The 22278-nt window shown below is 37.2% G+C and overlaps 1 protein-coding gene across 2 annotated transcripts in view; it reads right to left on the bottom strand.

Annotated features, from left to right (window-relative positions):
• Positions 1–22278, bottom strand: part of EVI5 (ecotropic viral integration site 5) — a 205972-nt gene that overhangs the window by 107819 nt on the left and 75875 nt on the right. For both annotated transcript variants that reach the window (XM_060139567.1, XM_060139568.1), the window contains exons 6-10: positions 19659–19784; positions 17573–17716; positions 16508–16597; positions 16305–16402; positions 1651–1711 (exon numbers count right to left, since the gene is read on the bottom strand). In XM_060139567.1, coding sequence (XP_059995550.1) covers positions 1651–1711; positions 16305–16402; positions 16508–16597; positions 17573–17716; positions 19659–19784 — 519 coding nt within the window. The remainder of the gene's footprint in view (positions 1–1650; positions 1712–16304; positions 16403–16507; positions 16598–17572; positions 17717–19658; positions 19785–22278) is intronic.

Below are 22278 nucleotides of genomic sequence, written 5' to 3'. Positions count from 1 at the left end.
GTGCCATCTGTTTTTGCCTAAGACATACTCAAAAGTATTTTGTGAGGTATATGAACTATGACTTTCCCCAAAAATCAAAATTTGAAAAAAACTGCAAATATAGGCTAATGTCTGCTAGATCTTTTTGAAAAGGCCTTTGCTATTCCTACATTCATGTGACTTAATTTAAAAAAACTTCTTCAAGAGCAAGGATTGTTCATAGAACTGTTATTTTTATTTTTTTATTTTTTGCAACTACAAGCATGAGGAAACGAACAGGATGGCTTCCCCATCCTCAGATTCTTGATTTGCAGTTCCAAATATTTGTGGTATGCAATAACCCATACTCTCTCCCCACTCATCAGGATGATGTACTTTTTACTTTCAGTAGGTTGAAGTGGAGAGTATGATTCAATATTACCCTTACTCATGGAACCTAAAAGAAAAGCAAATGGTAGAGCAGCAGGTGGGTGACAGAACAAAAAAAAAAGAGGGAAAAACATCCACAGGGATCTTTTCCTTCTCTCCTCCTCTCTCTCTCTGAAGAAAATGTATAAGTATCTATTTCCAACAGATAGTGAGTAGGTGACAGAAACGGAAATAAAACATGTATAAAAGGGAGACAGAGTTGATGAGGGAAGAGACTGTCTCCCAGGAGGCTTCTGAGCAGGATTATGGTAAGAAAGAGTAGTAATTTAACAGAACCCATTCCTAGTAAAAAGGCATGCGGGGTGTGAGTAACGAAGTGTTATTTTATAGCAAGGCAAAATAATACACAGGTAGCGAATTGTAAATAAGATGGTCATCAAATGTCTTGCCAGGTTGAAGTAAAAAATCAGACACATCCAAATATACAAAAGTGGAGTCATTCAATAAATTTTTTTCTTTTTTTCTTTTCTTTTTTTTTTTTTCAGGCAGCTGGGGGGAAAATAAAAGGTAAGGAATTGGATCAGCCAGTCACTGAGTTCCTTCACTAACTCATGCTTCTACTCATTAGCCCCATCCTGAAATATCAGCATAAATGCCAATTCAATTTTCCTTAACACCCAGCTCACACAATGCCAAAGATCCTCAACAATTTCTGGCCTACAGGGATACAAACAAGAATTTTAAGGTACACGTGGGAATTTACATGTCCTTCAAACTGAAAATCTACCTGTTTCTCTGAACAGTAATTCAAAAATAATCTTTGGTTAGCAATGAGAAAATTTAATTAGTCAAAGCTTTCTGCATCTTTAAGGCAGCCATAATTAGTTCTAATGCAATGATCTACTCTATTAGGTCTCCTTTATACTATACTGCTGTTAGTCTCAGCATGTTACAGATTATATTCTCTATAACTTTTTAAAACATGCTTAAGTGAAATGATAATTATCTTCCCCAAAGAAGTATTTTCTCCTGATGACCCACCAATAAATCCAGAAAAAGGAAGCTGCTTTCTTTCACACTAGAACAAAAACCACTTCAGATCAGTTTTTGAAATGTCTGTTTTTAACTATAATCTAGTGGGATGGTAAATTTATCAATAAATAAATACAAACATCATTGTTAAATTTATAACAGGTAATAAATATATCAAATATTTATTATTTATTTGGCATATCAAATATGCCAAATAACTGACTTTAATGAATTTATGTTCAGTACTTTTAAAAGTCCTAAGATGCTTACTTTAATTTCAACTTGTTCTTCCATTTCTTTAGTTTTTATTGTAGTATATTCCTTTTCAAGCCTGAGAAAGAAAAAAAAAAAGTTAAAGGTATGCTTTCATTCCAAACTAGTTACGGAAATTATAAAATTTAAACCATATAGTAACACAAAATACAATTTTGCTATGTTCCGCCAACTTATGACTTGAGATACTTGAAATCAGAAAAAACATCTCAATAGTTATACAGGCTATCACGAAAAAAAAAATTACTTCAAAAATAACAAATATAAGAACCACACAAAAGTAAACTTTAGAAAGTAAACTGCTATAAAGCACCAGAGAACTGAGTTTAGAGATTCTATTCAGCCCTTAACTTACAGAAGAAGCACAAACCCTTCCCTCTCAAATTAAAATACACTGATAAAGTTCAACTGGATCTTAACTAAACTTGACGAGAAATTTGTAAGGGGAGAAAAGGAGCAACTCTTCCTAACAAAAAAATTCCAGTTAATAAATGTAGAAGGAATGAGGCACATATAAAAATCACCATTAGAACTCCACAATAAATAACTGCTGTAGGCAAGAAAAATGAATGAATGCTAAAATTAGTGGGTAAAAGTTTAAGCACAGTCTCACAGTATCTCTCCCCAAATATTTACTAATTACAAAGGAAAAAAGAGTAAATTTATAGTACAGGATCTTAGCAGACAGCATCTGAGCCAAATGATGAAGGTTAACATCACCGGTAACGCATACCGACATGACGCACCCCGTTAAAAAGTACTGAGAAAGGCGGCACCCCACCTCTGTGGTATCCTTCCCAATAATGCATATCCTCAATCTAATCAAGAGAAATCATCAAACCCCAATTGAAGGACATTCTAAAAAATATCTGACCAGCTCGCATCAGAAGTGCCAAGGTCAGAAAAAACAAGAAAAGACTGAAGAACTGTCACGGACTGTAGGAGAGTAAGAAATGACAAACAAATGCAAGGTACTATTTTTGCAACTCTACTATAAACACAAAATTATCAGCCATCCAAAAATTAGTCCTACCAAATTATTTTTATACCTTACTCTCAATCAAAAATGTTAATAACAAGTTAAACCCTCCAAATAATAACCAGGTCCCACATAACTTATAGCTTCTTTTGAAAATCAAGTTCTCCCTCAAAGGACAAGAATCTATTATGTACTATGTATAATTTCATTTATCTCACAGAACATTTTTTTTATTGTGGTAAAATACACATAACAAACTTTACCATCTTAACTATTTTTAAATGTACAATTCAGTGGTATTAAATACACAATTCAGTGGTATTAAATACATTTATAATGTTGTGCAGCCATCACCACCATCATGTCCACAGCTTTTTTCATCTTATAAAACTGAAACTCTGTACCTATGAAACAATAACACCCCATTTCCCCCTCTCACCAGGCCCTGGCTACAACCATTTTACATTCTGTCTATGAGTCTGACAACACTAAGTATCTCATATAAGTGGAATCATACAGTATTTGTCCTATTGTGACTGGCTTATTTCACTTAGCATAATGTCCCCATAGTTCACCCATATTATACCATACATTGAGCGTCTCTTTATGTGCTAACTGACCATTTATATCTCTTTGGAGAAATGTCTATTCAAATCCATTGTCCATTTTTTAATCCAGCTGTTTTGTTTTTGGCTGCTGAGTTTTAAGAGTTCTCTACATATTCTAGATATTAATCTTTTATCAGATATGTGATTTGCAAACATTTTCTCCCATTCTGCGGGTTGCCTTTTTCTGCTGAATGTCTTAGAATACACAAAAATTTTCTCAAAGTACAGTAATATTTTATTTTTAAATTTTATGAGCCTCTAATGGATAGAACTTTTCTGAATTTTTTATTTTTATGTTTTCTTCCAGTTTTATTGAGATATAACTGACCTACAGCGTCGTATAAGTTTAAGGTGTACAGCATTAACAATTTGACTTATATACATCATGAATTACTACTACAATAAGTTTAGTGAACATCCATTACCGCATATAGATTTAAAAAATCATTTATTTATTTACTTTATTTATTTTTGGCTGCATTGGGTCTTCCTTGCTGCCTGCGTGCTTTCTCTAGTTGCGGCAAGCGGGGGCTACTCTTCGTTGCAGTGCACAGGCTTCTCATTGTGTTGGCTTTTCTTGTTGCGGAGCACGGGCTCTAGGCACGTGGGCTTCCGTGGTTGTGGCTCGCGGGCTCTAGAGTACAGGGTCAGTAGTTGTGTCGCATGGGCTTTGTTGCTCTGTGACATGTGGGAACTTCCCAGACCAGGGCTTGAACCCTTGTCCCCTGCATTGGCAGGCGGATTCTTAACCACTGCGCCACCAGGGAAGCCCCAACCTGTTACATTTTTAAATTGAAGTTGTTCCGCTCTAGGGCTTAAAATAGAAAAAAAATTTTTTTTCCTTGTGATGAGAACTCAGAATTTACTCTCTTAACAACTTTCATATATAATGTACAGCAGTGTTACCTATCTTTATCATGTTATACATTACACCCCCAGTACTTACTTATCTAAAAACTGGAAGTTTGTGCCTTTTGACTGCCTTTATCAATTCCCCCTCTCTTGGCCCCCACCTCTAGTAACAACAAATCTGATCTCTTTTTCTATGAGCTTATTTGTTTCTGAAATATAACTGACCTACAACACTATGTTAGTTCCTGGTACACAACATAGTGATTTGACATTTCTATACATTTCAAAAGGATCACCTAACAAAGCTATTACATAACTACTGACCATACTCTCCACCCTGTACATTTCACACTGAGGACTCATTTTGTAACTGAAAGTTTTTACCTCTTAATAACCAAATTTTAAATTTTTCATGAACTTTAGTTTGTCTATTTTTTCTTTTGTTGTCTGTGCCATTGGTGTCATATGCAAGATATCATTGCCAAATCCAATGTCATGAAGCTTTTGCCCTATGTTTTCATCTAAGAGTTTCAGTTTTAGGCCTTAGATCTTTGATCCATTTTGACTTAAATTTTGCATATGGTGTTAGGTGAGGGTCCAACTTCATATTTTCGCATGTGGATATCCGGTTTTCTCTGCACCATTTGTTGAAAGACAGTCCTTTCCATATTGAATGGTCTCAGCATCCTTGACAAAAATCATTTGATCATGTATGTAAGGGCTTATTTCTGTCTTTATTCCAGTGCCAACCTGTTTTGATTACTGTAGCTTTGCAGTAAGTTTAGAAATCAGGATGTGTGAGTCCTCCAGCTTTGTTGTTCTTGTTCAAGATTATTTTGGCTATCTGGGGTCCTTTAAGGTTCCATATGAATTTCAGAATGGGATTTTCTATCTGCAAAAAAAAATGTCATCAGTATTTTGATAAGGACTGCACTGAATCTGTAGATCATTTGGGGTAGTACTGACATCTTAACAAGATTAAGTCTTCCAATCCTTGAATATGGGATGTGTTTCCATTTGTTTATATATTTAATTTCTTGCAGTAATGTTTTGATGTTTTCATTGTACAAGTCTTTTGCCTCCTTGGTTAAGTTAATTCCTAAGTATTTATTTTGATGCTACTGAAAAATAAAACTTTTTCACTGATCCACTGGTTGTTTAAGAGTGTGTTGTTTAATTTCCAAAAAATTGCTGTTTCCGGTTTTACTTCTGTTATTGATATCTAACTTCAACTTGTTATAGCTGGAGAAGATATTTTGTACATCTCTTAAAATCTACTGAGACTTAATAGTGTTGTTATTGGGTAAAGTGTTCTGTGTATCTCTATTAGATACAGTTGGTTTATTGTGTTGAGTCCTCTATTTCCTTACTTATATTCTCTGGTTGTTCTATCCATTACTGAGAGTGGGATATTGAAGTCTCCAACTACTACTGTAGAACTGTCCATTTCTCACTTCATCTGTCCATTTTTGCTTCATATATTTTGATAGTCTGTCATTGGTGTATAAATATTTATAATTGTAACACCTATTGCTATACTGAACCTTTCATTAATATATGTTACCTGTCTTTGCCTCTTGGAAACTTTTAAAATTTAAAGTCTGTTTTGTCTGATATTACTATAGCTACTTCTGCTCTCTTTTGTTTACTATTTGCATGGAATATCTTTTCCCACCCTTTCGCTTTCAATCTATTTGCATCTTTGGATCTAAAATGAGTCACCTGTAAATAACATGTAGTTGGATCATGTGGCTTTTCCCCATTCTGCCAATCTATGTCTTTTGGAGAGTTTAATTCATTTACTTTTTTTTTTTTGCGGTACGTGGGCCTCTCACTGCTGTGGCCTCTCCTGTTGAGGAGCACAGGCTCCGGACGCGCAGGCTCAGCGGCCATGGCTCATGGGCCCAGCCGCTCCACGGCATGTGGGATCTTCCCAGACCAGGGCACGAACCCGTGTCCCCTGCATCGGCAGGCGGACTCTCAACCACTGCGCCACCAGGGAAGCCCATTAATTCATTTACTTTTAAAGTAAGTACTGATAAGGAAGGACTTACTGTCATTTTGCTATTTGTTTGCTATATGCCTTGTAGTTTTTTTTGTCCCTCATTTCCTGCATTATTGTTGTCTTTAGTGTTTAGTTGGTTTTTTTGTAGTGAAATGCTTAAATTCCTTTCTAATTTCCTATTGTGTATATTCCATTGTTATTTTCTTTGTGGTTCCATGGAGATTATATTAACATTCTAAAGTTATAATACTCTAATTTGAATTTATAGCAGCTTAACTTCAATAATATACAAGAACTCTGCTCTTTTATAGCTTCTTTCCCACCCCTTTTGGTTACTGGTCACAAAAACATGTATTTATACATTGTGTGCCCCAAAACACAAACTAATGATTCTTTTAAATCTATTAGTCTCCTAAATAATGTAGAAAACAAGATTTGGAGCTACAAACAAAAATTACAATACTAGTAACTTTTAGACTAATAATTGCTTTTTTAAAAATGTATTAATTTATTAAATCATGTAGAAAACAAAAAGTGGAGTTACAATCTACTGTTATGATAATAATAGCTTTCATAATTGCCCATGTGTTTGCCTTAATTAAGAAGTTCATTTTGTGAGATGACTTTGAGTTACTGTTTCGTGAGTGTCCTTTCATTTCACCCTGCAGGAATGAGTATTTCCTGAAGGGCAGATCTAGTGATAACGAGCTTAACCTTCATTTACCTGGGAATGTCTCGATTTTCCCCTCACTTTTGAAAGACAGTTTTGCCAGATACAGGATTCCTGACTGTTTTTCCTTTTAGCACTTTGGATATAAAGGCCCACTTGTCTTCTGGCCTCCAAAGTGTCTGATGAGAAGTATGTTTATAATCTTATTGAGAATCCCTTGTATATAATGATTGACTTCTCTTTTGCTGCCTTCAAGATTTGCTCTCTCTTTGCCTTTTGCAAGTCTGATTATAATGTGTCTTGGTGTGGGGTCTTTCTTACATCAATTTACTTGGAGTTAATGAGCTTCTTAAATGTTTATATTCATGTCTTTCAACCAATGTGTTAAGTTTTCAGCCATTATTTCTTCAAACTTTCTATCCCGCCACCCCACCTTCTCAGATTCCCACAATATGTATGTTGGTCCACTTGATGGTATCCCACAGATCCCTTAGGCTCTGTTCACTTTTCTTAGGTCTTTTTTGTTGTTGCTATTCCTCGAACTCAGTTATTTCAGTATCCTATCTTCAGGTTCACTTATTCTTCTACCTGCTCAAATCTGCCTTTCAATCACTCTAGTGAACTTTTCATTTCAGTTATTGTACTTTTCAGATCCAGGATTTCTTTTTGGTTTCTTTTTAGACTTTCTATCCCTTTACTGATATTTCCATTTTGTTCATACATCTTCTTTACTTTTCCCACAGCTTCCTTTATTTCTTTGAGCATCTTTTAAAGTTTCTATCTACCAAATATGCCATGAAGTTTCCTTCAGATACAGTTTATTTCTTTCCTTTGAATGGGTCATATTTTCCTGTTTCTTCACATGCCTTGATTTTTTTTGTTGTTGAAAACTAGACATTTGAATCTAGTAATGTGGTAACTCTGAAAATCAGATTCTCCCCCTCCCCAGGATTTGCTGGGGTTTTTTTTGTTATTGTTTTTGCCTTTTTGATTGTTATAGGCTGTCTCTGTGTTGATGACCAACCTGAGCTGTAAACTTACGGTATCCACAGGTCTTTTCTGAGCCTCTCCCTTGGGCATACACAGGCACGTTTTAATTTTCTCCATATATGCAGTTGTTTTTGAACGTCCTAGTCTTTTGTGTCTGGCTCCCAAAAGCGGAAAAAGAAAAAATTGAAGGGGAGAAAAGGCACGAGCCCTTTAAATCTCTTGGCAGTCTCTTCAGCCAGAGGAAGAGGTGCAACAACAGTGGAGAGAGGTGCGACATCAATGGGGAGATGTGCAACAACAACTTCTTTGCACCTGTCCGATCAAAAACAGTGATCAGGAATCAGAGCACAGATCCCCAATATGTGGAGGACATGGTCTTTTTTGCCCACCCTGACTCCCATAAGCTGCATGCAGGCTGTTCCAGGAATACAAGCACAGCTGCCTGTCAGTGGCTAAGGGGTAGAGAATAGGTAATGTGCTAAGAGCTGAACTGATCAAATTAACTGCAATTTATCATGCCTACCCCTAGAAGTTACAAGTCTTCAATAGACTTCAGAGTTCCAAAACAGTTAACATCAGACAGATTCTGCCAGTGCAACTACTGTCTAGGTGGCAGACAGATTCCTGGTGCTTCCTACTCTGCCCTCTTTTCACAATCTTCTGTCCACAGTGACTATGTAATATGCCAATTTTGAGGCTTAGAAAGAAGGAGAAACTTGCCTAAGGTCACACCCTTAACTGCTACACTGCTATGTCTCTTACTTTGGTATGTCTAAAAGAATATAGGATATCCAAAAAATTTTTGATTCTAAAAAAGTGCGAAACATTTTGAGCAATGGCTGCACTGTTGAAATAACTTTATAGCCTTCACAAATGACTACTGTGAAGCAGATATTTTGTAATGTACTGTGATAAATGTCATCATTACTCATTCACAAACCTAAAACAAAACACTATGAGTTATCATTTAATCCCTGATTCCCAATTCAGTCACCAAGCATGTTCAATTCAACCACCTTAACACTGCTCTAAAATTCAATATTAGTTTTTCATCTGCATTGATAATTTTTTTAAACAAACTTTATTTTTTAGAACTGTTTTAGATTTACAAAATAATTAGAAGAGTATAGAGTTTCTATAAACCCCATCCCCAGTTTCTCCTAGGTTTAAACCTTACATTAGTATAGTACATTTATGACAATTAATGAACCAATATTAATATATTATTAACAACTGAAGTCCATACTTTATTCAGGTTTCTGAAGTTTTTGGCTCATGTCCTTTTTCTACCCTAGGATCCCATCCCGGATACCACACTACATTTAGCTGTCACGTCTTCTTAAAGTCCCATGGTTAGGACAGTCTCTCAGACTTTCCAAGTTTTTGATGACCCTGACAGTTTGAGGAGTACTGGTCATCAGGTGTTCTGTAGAACGTCCCTCAACTGGGATTTGTCTCATGCTTTGCTCATGATTATATTGGTAATATGGGTTTTGGGGGAGGAAGACCACAGAGGTAAGTCCCATTTTCATCAAAGGTATAAACTATCAACAGGATACCACTGTTGATGTTGACCTTGATCACCTGGCTGAGGTATGATCAGGTTTCTGCAAACCTACTTCCAAGTAGCTGCAAAGCTACTCTCCCTCTCCCTTCACTGGTAGTATTTTTAGGCCTTTGTTATGGCTTATCTAAATTACTAGAGGAATCTTTTAATTGTTCTTGCTACTTGCCAGTTTCTTAACTCAACCTTTTCTAAACACTATTACCAGAGTGGTATTTTTGGGGGACTTCCCTGATGGCACAGTGGTTAAGAATCGGCCTGTCAATGCAGGGGACATGGGTTCGAGCCCTGGTCCGGGAAGATCCCACATGCCGTGGAGCAACTAAGCCCATGCGCCACAACTACTGAGCCCGCGCTCTAGAGCCCGTGAGCCACAACTACTGAGCCAACGTGCGACAACTACTGAAGCCCGTGCACCGAGAGCCCGTGCTCCACAACAGAGAAGCCACCACAATGAGAAGCCTGCGCACCACAACGAAGAGTAGCCCCCATTTCCCTCAACTAGAGAAAGCCCATGCGCAGCAACAAAGACCCAACACAGCCAAAAAATAAAAACAAATAAATTAATTAATTTTAAAAAATCAGGGCTTCTCAAAAACCAGTCTGAAAACCACCTAGTAGTTCTTAATTTAAAAAAAAATAATAATAAGACTCAGTGGATTCACACCAATATAAATAAATAAATAAATAAATAAGCAAGCAAGCAAGCAAAGAGATAAAAAGAGAAAGAAGGGAAACCTCTTCCTTATACTAGAATGCCAATTAATAAGGAAGGAATGAGGGAGTGAGACAATCATAAGCAGAGCCAAATATGGGGAGGGAAAGTTTGGTAAGGAACAGGATATTATATAACCTCAAAGTACCCTGACACAAATTACTTACTCATAAAAGACAAAATAATAACTTTATAGTAGTAAAATCTGGCAGACATCACCTTATTAACCAAGTGATCAAAGCTAACATCATCTTCCTTAAAAAAGTAAAAGTAGAGCTACCATATGATCCTGCAATCCCACTCCTGGGCATATATCTGGAGAAAAACATAAGCTGAAAAGATACATGCACCCCAATGTTCATAGCAGCACTATTTACAATACAAGACATGGAAGAAACCTAAGTGTCCATTAACAGCTAAATGGATAAAGAAGATGTAGTATATACACACTATGGACTATTACTCAGCCTTAAAAAAGAATGGAATAATGCCATTTGCAGCAACATGGATGGACCTAAAGATTATCATACTAAGTGAATTGAAGTAAGCCAGAGAAAGGCAAATAGCATATGATATTGCTTATATGTGCAATATAAAAAAATGATACAAATGAACTTATTTATAAAACAGAAATAGACTCACAGACAGAAAACAAGCTTATGGTTACCAAAGTGGGGAGGATAAATTAGGAGTTTGGGATTAAAATATACACATTACTATACATAAAATAGATAACCAACATGGACCTACTGTATAGCACAGGGAACTATACTCAATATCTTGTAATAACCTATAATGGAAGAGAATGTAAAAAAAGAATATATATATACATATATATGTGTGTGTGCGTGTGTATATATATATATATATATATATCTGAATCACTTTGCTGTACACCTGAAACTAACACAACACTGTAAATCAACTATATTTCAATAAAAATTTAAAAATAAATAAATAATTGTTTTTAAAAAAAGGTAACATCATCAATATTGAGACAAGCCAAGACTGATGAGAAGATACAATATTATTGGTATACCTGCCAAAAATGCGCAACCTGAATTTAATAATGAGGAAATGTTAGATAAACCGAAATTGTGGGATCTTCTACAAAATAACTAGCCTGTACTCTTGAAATATATCAAGGTCGAGAAACACAAAGCATTGAGAGAGCATTTCAGATTAAAGGAGACTGAAATGACACTATTTACAATACAAACATGGAAGACCTAATGCAATACACGGGACTTTCCTGGTGGCACAGTGGTTAAGAATCCACCTGCCAATGCAGGGGACGTGGGTTCGAGCCCTGGTCTGGGAAGATCCCACATGCCGTGGAGCAACTAAGCCCATGCACCACAACTACTGAGCCAGCGTGCTGCAACTACTGAAGCCAGCACGCCTAGAGCCTGTGCTCCACAACACGAGAAGCCACCGCAAGAAGTCTGCGCACCACAACGAAGAGTAGCCCCCACTTGCTGCAACTAGAGAAAGCCCGCATGCAGCAATGAAGACCCAACACAGCCAAAAATAAATAAAATTAAAATTTTAAATAAATAAACAAATTGCAATACATGATCCTGTAGGGTCTGGAGTGGATACAGGACCCAGGGGGTAAGGGATTAAGGGTGGGGAGTGGGTAGAAGTTGGGGATGGGAGGAGGAGATTGTTGTAAGGAATATTATTGGGACAAATGATAAAATTTGAACTTCTTTTATGGATTAGAATACTATTGTATCTATGATAATTTCCTGATTTTGATTAACTGCTGACTTCGGTTTAAAAAAAAAAAAAAAAGCTCTGTTCTTAGGAAGTACATATTCAAGTATTTAAGGAAAAAGGGCACAATATCTCAACTTACTCTAAAATGTGTCCTCCCAAAAATAATGGGTATGGATTTTACTTACACACACACACACACACACACATTATTTTATTTATATATATGCATGTGGGGGGGGAGGAAAATAAAACAAATGGAGCAAAATGTAAACAATTGGTGAATTTGGATAAGTGGCATAAGGGAGTTCCTTGTAGTATATTTGTAACTTTTTTGAAAAGTTTAAAAGTATACCAAAATAAAAATTACAACAAAAGAAGCCAAAGGCTAAGACTGCTTGCTTGCAACATTTATATCTTAAAGAAACCTCTAAACCACATGTGAGTGATTAGTGAGCAGTTGAAACATGGCTAATACAACTGATTTAATGAATCTTTAATTCTATTTAAATAGCCACATACAGGTAGTGGCTACCATACAGGACAGCACAGCTTTAAATACCCCTAGGTTCCCACCACGTTTCAAACTTCACTGCCTATTACACTCCCATTTGCCTACAGTACAGTCACACTGGCTTTTTACTGTTCTTAACTATATCAATCATTCTTATTTCATTCATTACATTTACTGCTCTCTCAGCATGAAATATACTTGCTCAGATAATCACATGGCTCCCTCTCTCACTTCCTTCAGCTGTCTGCTCAAATGGTGCTTTATCAGTCTGTGTGCCCTATCCTGAGTTCTCTATCTAAAAAAAGCACCCCATCACTTCCATGTCCTTCATCCTCCTTTCCTTTTCCTTCATGGCACTGACACTGATGGACATGATACTGTATATTTGTTCAGAAGCTGCTCCATTTGATTTTTCTTGCTTTGCTCTCTCAGGGCACACTCCTTCTGGGGCAAGTCATTCTGAAATTGTACCTTTTGTTTGGAACTCCAGAGGTTTTTATATCTCAAAGTCAGTCTTCTGCACTTCTGTAAGTTCCACAAAGGAGGAACTCCCTCTCTGTAGTCATCATTTAACCCCAGCAACTGGAAACATAAGTTTTTTAAAACTATACACTGGTGCCCTTTCCTTCAGAAAACAACCTGAGGGCTTCCCCGATGGTGCAGTGGTTGAGAATCTGCCTGCTAATGCAGGGGACACGGGTTTGAGCCCTGGTCTGGGAGGATCCCACATGCCGCGGAGCAACTGGGCCCATGAGCCACAACTACTGAGCCTGCACGTCTGGAGCCTGTGCTCCGCAACAAGCAAGGCTGCGATAGTGAGAGGCCCGCACACCGCAATGAAGAGTGGCCCCCCCTTGCCACAACTAGAGAAAGCCCTCGCACAGAAACGAAGACCCAACACAGCAAAAATTAATTAATTAATTAATAAACACCTACCCCCAACATCTTCTGTTAAAAAAAAAAAAACCTGAATCTTCATCTTCTGCCATCCTCCTATCCAGCCATGTCAGTGGTCTTCAACTTTTTTTTCTCATGTACCTGCTAAAAGAATGTTGCCCCTTATATACTTTAAAGAAGTCTAAAAAATTTTTGTTACCTAAGTGCATATAGTTGCAAAGGATGTGATTTATATATGCTTAAATTTTTTCACTAAAACTTTAAATGAGACTTATTCGATTTATGGATGTCTACTCTATAACCTAAGCAGCAAAGGCAGTCACTGTTACTAAACAAATGAGTCAAATTATATTTACTTTCTCTATCACTAAAGTTCATGTTCTTTTTCAACTCAAATAAGTATACATGAATACATAACCCCATAACCACCATTCTATTTTTCAATTCTAACTATAAGCAAGATAAGGCAGCCTTGCCAAGCATTTGTCAGCTGGATGAAATAAGAAGCTGCTCCATTTGATTTTTCTTGCTTTGTTCTCTAAGGGCACACTCCTTCTGTAGCAAGGCATTCTGAAATTGTCCCTTTTGTTTGGTACCCCAGAGATTTTTATATCCCAAAGTAATGTACCACAGTAAGAATTGGAGTGACAGGTTTGCCTTACTTTTATAAAGTGGTAGAAGGCAGATTGTAAAAGGGGAGCTAGAAAGGAGAACAAAGATACTGTAACAAAGAAGAACAAACCTGACTCCATATTGGATCTATTCCTTTAGCTCTAACCTTTGAGCTCTGTTTTTAGTTATGCTGGCTCTGCACCTTTGTAAAAGGATGTTGCCTATAGCCTAAAATATACATGAGAGCCCATTCTCAAGGCTCTGCCTCCCAGGCTTGATCTTTAAAAGTATCAATATAACACTTTTCCATTCATACAGAGATAAAAAATTGCAGAACAGAGAACATTTGTTTTGTTGAGGGTTGATAAGAACATTGTGGCTAGACTCAGGTGGACAGCTGGAAGAACAAAGGATTCTGGCACCAAGAAGTCTGCAACAACCAGCTACACACTCTGCCCTTTTAGTATTAAAGAGACCTAAATCCTAACTCGGGTAAAATGGTTCACTGGGACACCAGTCCACCATCTTCCTGGTCTTCCAGCTTTGCAAATAAAGTCACTATTCCTTGCCCCAACACCATGTCTCTCGATTTATTGGCCTGTCGTGTGGCGAGTACTACAAGCTTGAACTCAGTAAAAGTACCTCTACCATAGGAATATTATCAGGGCAGATAAAAGTTAGGAAAGAATGAAAATCTAGTTACCATGCTCTGAACATTTTCCTGGGCCCCAACAGACTAGACTGTGTATGCAGTTTAAAGACACATAGTTTAGGCATCTCTTACATGTTATATTAATAACATGTTATATTGACATCTACCAGACTGTAATAGGCTATTTAATTCTGTTCTGCCACCATCCTACCCACAGGAAATTTGAACCTTCTTCAGAGCCAGGTCCAAGTGTAAGTTCATTACATTCTGAGAGTGATACTTAGTAGAAATGGATGACACTCATCTTTTAATAGTGATAAAGTATTATTCTCCAGAATATGCATAAACAACTACTAACCACTAAGAAGTAGTCAATGCAGTAAGAAGTAGATACTGCAACAGAAAAGGAAGGGAAGTACCAATAAAAGAAAAAAAAGGAAGGGAAAGAAAACAGAAGCATATTTGTTACAGTGATCTATAATCAGTGATCTTTGATGTTACTATTGTAAAAAAGATTACAACTTGATGAAGGCTCAAATGATAATTAGCAATAAAGTTTTTTTCTAATAAATTTATTTATTCATTTATTGATTTATTTTTGGCTGCACTGGGTCTTCTTTGCTGCACATGGGCTTTCTCTAGCTGCGGCGAGCAGGGGCTACTCTTCGTGGCAGTGCGTGGGCTTTCCATTGCGTTGGCTTCTCTTGTTGCGGAGCACAGGCTCTAGGCATGCAGGCTTCAGTAGTTGTGGCACACGGGCTCAGTAGTTGTGGCTTGTGGGCTCTAGAGCACAGGCTCAGTAGTTGTGGCGCACAGGCTTAGTTGCTCCCCATGGCATGTGGGATCTTCCCAGACCAGGGATCGAACCTGTGTCTCCTGCATTGGCACACGGATTCTTAACCACTGTGCCACCAGGGAAGTCCCAATAAAGTATTTTTAAATTAAGGTCAACAGGCAGAAATTGAGATGGTGCCTAAGATTTTATCAATTATAGAACAGAACAGCTTTTCAGTCAGTAATGTCTCAAAATGATGGTGTGATGTGATTATTAGAAATTTCACAGGTAATTTATTAACAATAATAGTTGAATATGATAAATTGTCTTTTTTCAAATTAGAGCCAACTAATTTTAATAACGTAATTCTTACTCATATTCTAATATACTTTCTGGAGTAGGAATCTCCATGGGAATAGTTGTACATGTTAATGTAATTTCACCTTGCAGCAGCAGAGATACTGAGCACAAGTGTCAGGAATGCTAACAATGACCTCAGGCTAAGATTTATTTAATTACTGGAACCTAGAAGAGTAAGAGCTGTTGTTCTTAATTAACACCTTTATCATATTTCAAAAATTAACCTTTACAGGCCAACACTGCATATCTTGAACTTTTATGAAATATATTCAAAGAAAAGTTTCACTAGAAAGTAATACACAGTAAACAAAATTTTAACTTAATGCATACTTCATGCCTATCTTGCTGGTTATGCTAATCTTGAACTTAAGTGATAAACTGGGATCAACTAAGAGGAAAAGAATGTCAGTGACTTAGACCACACCATAAAAGCGGTTTCTAAAATAACAGCACACTCACATATATACACTTACCAGGTTCCTAATTCTAATCAATGTGGAATGGGAAGGGGAGTTTTAAAAGTAATACACAATAATCCCATGCACCACTAGAGCACTATGAAATTCCAATATTAAATTTAGGTTATATTGAAACCAATACCACCAAATAAAACATTACAGCTCTATAAAATGAGGAGGAAATCTGCACTCACCACTAGAATGTTTTGCTTCTTCCATTTAATTTCCTAAATGCATCAACAAACCCCCATAACTAAAAAAACAAAATATAAAATACTTACTTTTTCATTTTTTTTGAGTTATACTTGACTTGGTAAGCTGCCTGGATTAATTTGTCTGGACCACCATCAAACTGATGTGGAATGACCTTCTGAAAGTGCTAAAATACAATAGAAGAAAAACATAAGAATGACTTAGTACCGTTTATTATCAATTAATTAATAGTAAAATCTAGAGACATTCAAGAAATCATGGCCTGGCTTACCTGTAACATCCCTTCCATGTCGAGTTGCATCAGTTCTGCCTGATTCATTTGAAGAAGCGCTAATCCTACCCGAAACACTATTTCTAAACCCTGAGGAATCAAATTATAAAGTCAAATTTGTCTTATTCTTTCAAAACAAAAAGTAATCAGTCAAAAGAATACTAAGGTAAACATTTAGGTATCTAAACAGAGGTGCGCACACATTTTCTGTAAAGAGTTGGAGAACAAATGTTTTAGGCTTTATGAGCCCTACCTATGGTTGCTGTCACAAATAATCAACCCTGCCATTGCAGCTCAAAAGCAGACACAGACATAACATCAACAAATGGTCACGGCTATGTTCCAAGAAACTTTATTTACAGAAATAAGTGGAAGGACAGATTTGGCATGCAAACCAGAAGAGATTAGTATATGAATCATAGCTTGCTGGCTCCAGACTAACCTAACTTAGCTACATTATACAAACTGATCTTCCCAAGATGTAATTAATAACAATTTATAATATTCTTAGGTGCTCTCCATCACTGATCACCTATCCTTACCTTCCTACCTTCTCACTCAAAATATACAAGACAAAGGATCACTACTACATATCACTGACAATTAGAAGGACTGCCTGCAAGGTGTTCATGGGATAGAAGAAACTTAATTATACTCATTACTTCTTCCTCTTTGGGTAACAGATGCATTGCAACAATATTGACTGTAAGGTAGATTTTACCCCTCACTAATTCTCACTAAATCAAAAAGGAGGTGAAACAGAGGTCTGATTAAGAGTGTGGGCTCCAGATTTTGAATGCCTACATCTGAATCCTGGTTACTATACCACCTATGTGTCCATAGACGAGCTACTTAATCTTTCTCTAAATATTGGCTTCCTAATCTCTCATCTATCATCTATCAAATGGGGAGATGAATAGTACTGATAGGGTTGTTAAAGGATTAGATGAGATTATCCAGGTAAGTAGTTTAGCATGGAACACATGGGTCTCCTTTATAATTGGCCTCATTGCCCAGCTCTCATTAACCCAATGATTCCTTTGCTCAGTCTGCGCATTAACTCACCTCAGACATAAAGATATCAAATATCCTTGTTGCAATTGGTAGTGGAAAAGTCGTAAGGAAGATAGTCAGAAACCAAGATGATGCATACATCGAGGTATGAAAACTCTGAGACTGAAAATGCACAAAGAGCTCTGGAAGATGCTCCTAAAGAGATGAAAAGAATTTCTTAGTTAAAACTGAGTATTTTAAGCCAGACCATTGTATACATACTAAAGTAGCTGATAGCAAACACAAACATAAAATTTAGGCTTCATACGGAAGAGTTAAGAGGCAGAAACTGACACATTCTGGATAGTGGTTATTGTCTGGAAAAGAAAGAAGGGAAAAAGGATGTGGAGTTGGAACTTAAAAAGTTGGAACTGGGGGCTTCCCTGGTGGCGCAGTGGTTGAGAGTCTGCCTGCCGATGCAGGGGACACGGGTTTATGCTCCGGTCCGGAAAGATCCCACGTGCCGCGGAGTGGCTGGGCCCGTGAGCCCGTGAGCCATGGCCGCTGAGCCTGCGCGTCCGGAGCCTGTGCTCCGCAACGGGAGAGGCCACAACAGTGAGAGGCCCGCATACCGCAAAAAAAAAAAAAAAAAAAAGTTGGAACTTTTTAATGATTTATTAATAAAAAGAAAAATTATAATAAATAAGTAAAAATTTTATATTTCTTTAATCTTATTTGTGGGTACATGGGTATCTGATATTTTCTATACTTTTCTATAAACTATAATATTTCCAAAAAAATTTTTTCTTTTCTTTTTTTCTTTTATTTGCGGTATGCGGGCCTCTCACTGTTGTGGCCTCTCCCACTGCAGAGCACAGGCTCCGGACGCGCAAGCCCAGCGGCCATGGCTCACGGGCCCAGCTGCTCTGCAGCATGTGGGATCTTCCCGGACCGGGGCATGAACCTGTGTCCCCTGCATCGGCAGGTGGACTCTCAACCACTGCGCCACCAGGGAAGCCCCAAAAAATTTTTTTAAGGGAAAAAAATGTTATCTTGAAATACTTTCAGGTGCTATCTACCATTGGTCACCTATCCTAAGCTTCCTACCTTCTCACCCAAAATACAGATACTTCAACATTCTAGTAATTCAAAACATAAATGATACATTAACTGAAAATAAACCAAGGGAGTTTAAGGGTGATAAAAATAAGCTTACTAGTTCAAAAAGAAAAAAAAATTAAGAATCACCAAGACCTACTTTGTCTTTTACTTTAAAAATGTAAAAACATTTTGTATATCCCCTTCGTCTCATCACACACAGAAAAGATAAGAGAATTTTAAAATTGCTGTGGGTAAGGCTGCCAGGGAAAAGTAGACTTGTGAAAATGGCTCTTATGCCAGCTGAATGATTAACCTATATTCTTAAATTCTGCTTACCTAATTGAAATTTAAGTAAATGAAGAATATTTCTACCATTACATTACAGGACAAAATAGTAAATTTATTTATATATATAAATATAAAATTAAATCCAGAAAGATGAAATACTTCAAAGGTATTTTTTACTTGGTTTTGATTCCTCTCTTCCTCCTCTTCACCCTCACATAGTCACTAAGACTCTGACTCTTAAACTAGTAACACAAAAGGATAGAAACAATATATATATATATTTTTTTGAAACAATATATTTTTTAAAAGATTACAGGCCAGCAAAAAAAGTGATGAAAAGGGAAAGGCAGGGGAGAGGACTGAAAGAGATAAAAGAGATAGTCTCAAAGGAAATGAATTGATATCAGTGTCCAAATGTCATGGGCTTCTGTAAGAGAGCAAAGTCTATGTAAAATAATAGGATACAATATGGCATAATAAAGAAATTCATGCATCTAGGTTATGATATACTATATTTGGCACAAATGCTTAAGGTCTGAATATAAAAACTAGTCAAGTTCCAGACTGTGATCTACCTGCAGACAGCGCCTAACTGAGAAGTAGGTCTAAACTGTGGATTAACTGAACAACAAATGATGATGTGATTAAAACACTGTTTCTTTTTCTATTGCTTTAATGCTTTTAACATTAAACTTGCTTAGTTGTCACTCAAACCAAGATGACAAAAAATATAAAGGCAATATGTTTTTGGTTAACACCACACTTTTACCTGTATCATGCATTCAAACTGGTACATACAAAGGCCTAATTCTGCCATACTTGGTTTAAAAAGTTCACGAAGTCTATAATCTTGCATTAATTTAACAAATACACAGAAAGCTTCTTCTTCTGGCATCTGCATTAGGAGGAAAAAAGCAACATAGGTTAATGTTCTGTGATATACAAATAAGCTAAACACATTTAAACTAAGTACCCATCCAACTATAAACAATGTTGTTATTTTGGTTTTTATTGTCATTAACTTTTTCTTCTACTGGAGCATAATTGCTTTACAATGTTGTGTTAGTTTCTGCTGTACAATGAAGTGAATCGGCTATATGTATATATATATCCCCTCCCTCTTGGACCTCCCTCCCACCCCCCCCCATCACCCCACCCATCTAGGTTGTCACAGAGCACCGATCTTAGCTTCCTGTGCATTATAGCATGTACCCACTAGATATTTTACACATGGTAGTGTATATATGTCAATCCTGAGTGCCATGTGGTACAATATTAAGAGCAATGGACTAGAAATCAGAAGCTTCTAATTTCCCATTCTATCACCGACAATGAGAAGTTAGACAAATCTTACAGCCTCTGAGACCAGCTGCCTCACTTGCCTTACTCATGAATTCAACCAACAAATATTCATTTAAAGCCAGATACTTCTCTCTCTGAGTATATACCAGTGAACAAAATAAACAGTATCTACCCTCAAGCAGACTGAACCTTCTAGTTGGGGGAGACAGATAATACATGGAATAAATCAATTAATATATACGTCAGATGGTGAGAAGAGCTATGGAAATAAAACAAAGTAGAGCAAGAGGGAATCCCGGGGAGCTACACTGCTATTTATATATAGATAGGTCAGGGAAAGTCTCTTGATAAGGTAACATTTGAGCAAAATACTGAGGTAAGGGAAAAACTGAAGAAAGAACAGTCCTGGGAGAATAATACAAAGGTCTTGAAATGGAATCACAATTGGCATGCTCAAGGAACAACGAATAGGGGACTACTAAATTAGTAGTAATGTTACAAATGAAAGTATGGTTATGGAGGAGAAATAAAGGGAAGCAAATTACATAGGATTTTAGAAGCCACTGTAAGGATGTGGACTTTTACCTTAAGTGAGATAGGAAGCCTTTCAAGGGTTCCAAGCAGAAACAATATGGCGTAAATGTTAAAAGAACTTGTAAAATAAGTTTTAAAAAAACCTGTAATTAGAGTTTTAAAGGTTCCAATTTCACATTTTATGTGTAACTCACTAGATAATCATATCAGCTAAGATAATGAACGTAAAAGCTCTGTAATAAGAATATGTAGGCACATAACACTTATACAAATTATTTTGTGGTTTTTTTTTTTTTGGCCTGCCACATGGCATGCAGGGATCTTAGTTCCCCAACCAGGGATGGAACGCATGCCCCCTGCAGTGGAAGCGTGGAGTCCTAACCACTGGACGGCCAGGGAATTCCCCTGTGTGGCTTTTCTTAAAATAAAATTTTCTAATGTTCATTCACTCACATTATACCAGTGTGTTTCAAAAGACGAAACCTAAAAGGGTCTCTAGGCACTCTTCTTACTGAAGACTACTTTTATTAACAATACACTTTTCCTGGCCTTGACACAGCCATGGACAGGAGCCAAGAGTTATTCTTGGCAAAACCCACACTTCCTTCCTTCCTCCCAACACACATAGCCACAGTTTTGCCTTGGAGACCATCCTTATTAATCCTGTCAAGGTTTATAGCCCCACTGATTTTTATATCAGTTACTGCAAGAAACCATACCTCCCAGAACTCTCATCCCATGTGCTTGGTTCTATTGCTCCCATAATTTAACACCATTTCCAATATTCCCGAAACCTTTTCCACAGTACTTTCTGAACCTGATAATACGCCATCAACAAAATATCCTACCTATACCCTCAATCTGTTTACCAAATGTTCTTTCACTGTCTTTCTCTAAGTGAAACCTGATTCCCCCGAAGAATACTTCAACACGGAAACCTGGCTCTCTCCTGAGGTGGCTGTTTTCTCTCCCAGAGCACTGGAAGAGGCCTGGGGTAGAGAGGTTCATGTCCCTCCTCGGACCTCAATGCCTCACTACCATTGCATTAACTGACCCTTCTCTCTGAAACATATACCAGCAGATATTACCCTTTACTCCTCTTTTTTGCAGCATCTACAAACCTCTGGATCAACCCCCAACCCCAAACTCCATTCATTTTCATGAGGATTAATTCCCTGGCCTAGCAGATCTTTGACTCCTTTCCTCCAATGATCCTGGCAGGTAGTCACTAGTGCAGGCTCTAGGGCCACACCACCTGAGGTTCAAATCCCAGAGTGATACTTTTAAAGTATGAATCAGATCACATCACTCCACTGCTCAAAACACTTAGTGCCTCCCCATATCCTCAGTAAAAGTCAAAATGCTTACAAGGTCCTACATGATGTGGCCCCTTACTACTTCTCCAAACTCATCTCCCACAACTACCTTCCGCTTTCCACTTCTCCCTCCACCCCTCAACTCCAGTCACAGTGAGAATGAGTCAATTTCTCTCCCTTTTTTGCCTTGTAAGAACTTCTTCTCCTCTGAACATATCAAATAATTCATTCCCTCTC

Source organism: Lagenorhynchus albirostris, chromosome 2 (genome assembly GCF_949774975.1).
Source record: "Lagenorhynchus albirostris chromosome 2, mLagAlb1.1, whole genome shotgun sequence".
Classification (NCBI taxonomy): Eukaryota; Metazoa; Chordata; class Mammalia; order Artiodactyla; family Delphinidae; genus Lagenorhynchus; species Lagenorhynchus albirostris.
Note: the sequence above shows the minus strand (reverse complement) of the source record. Positions and strands in the feature narration are given on the sequence as shown.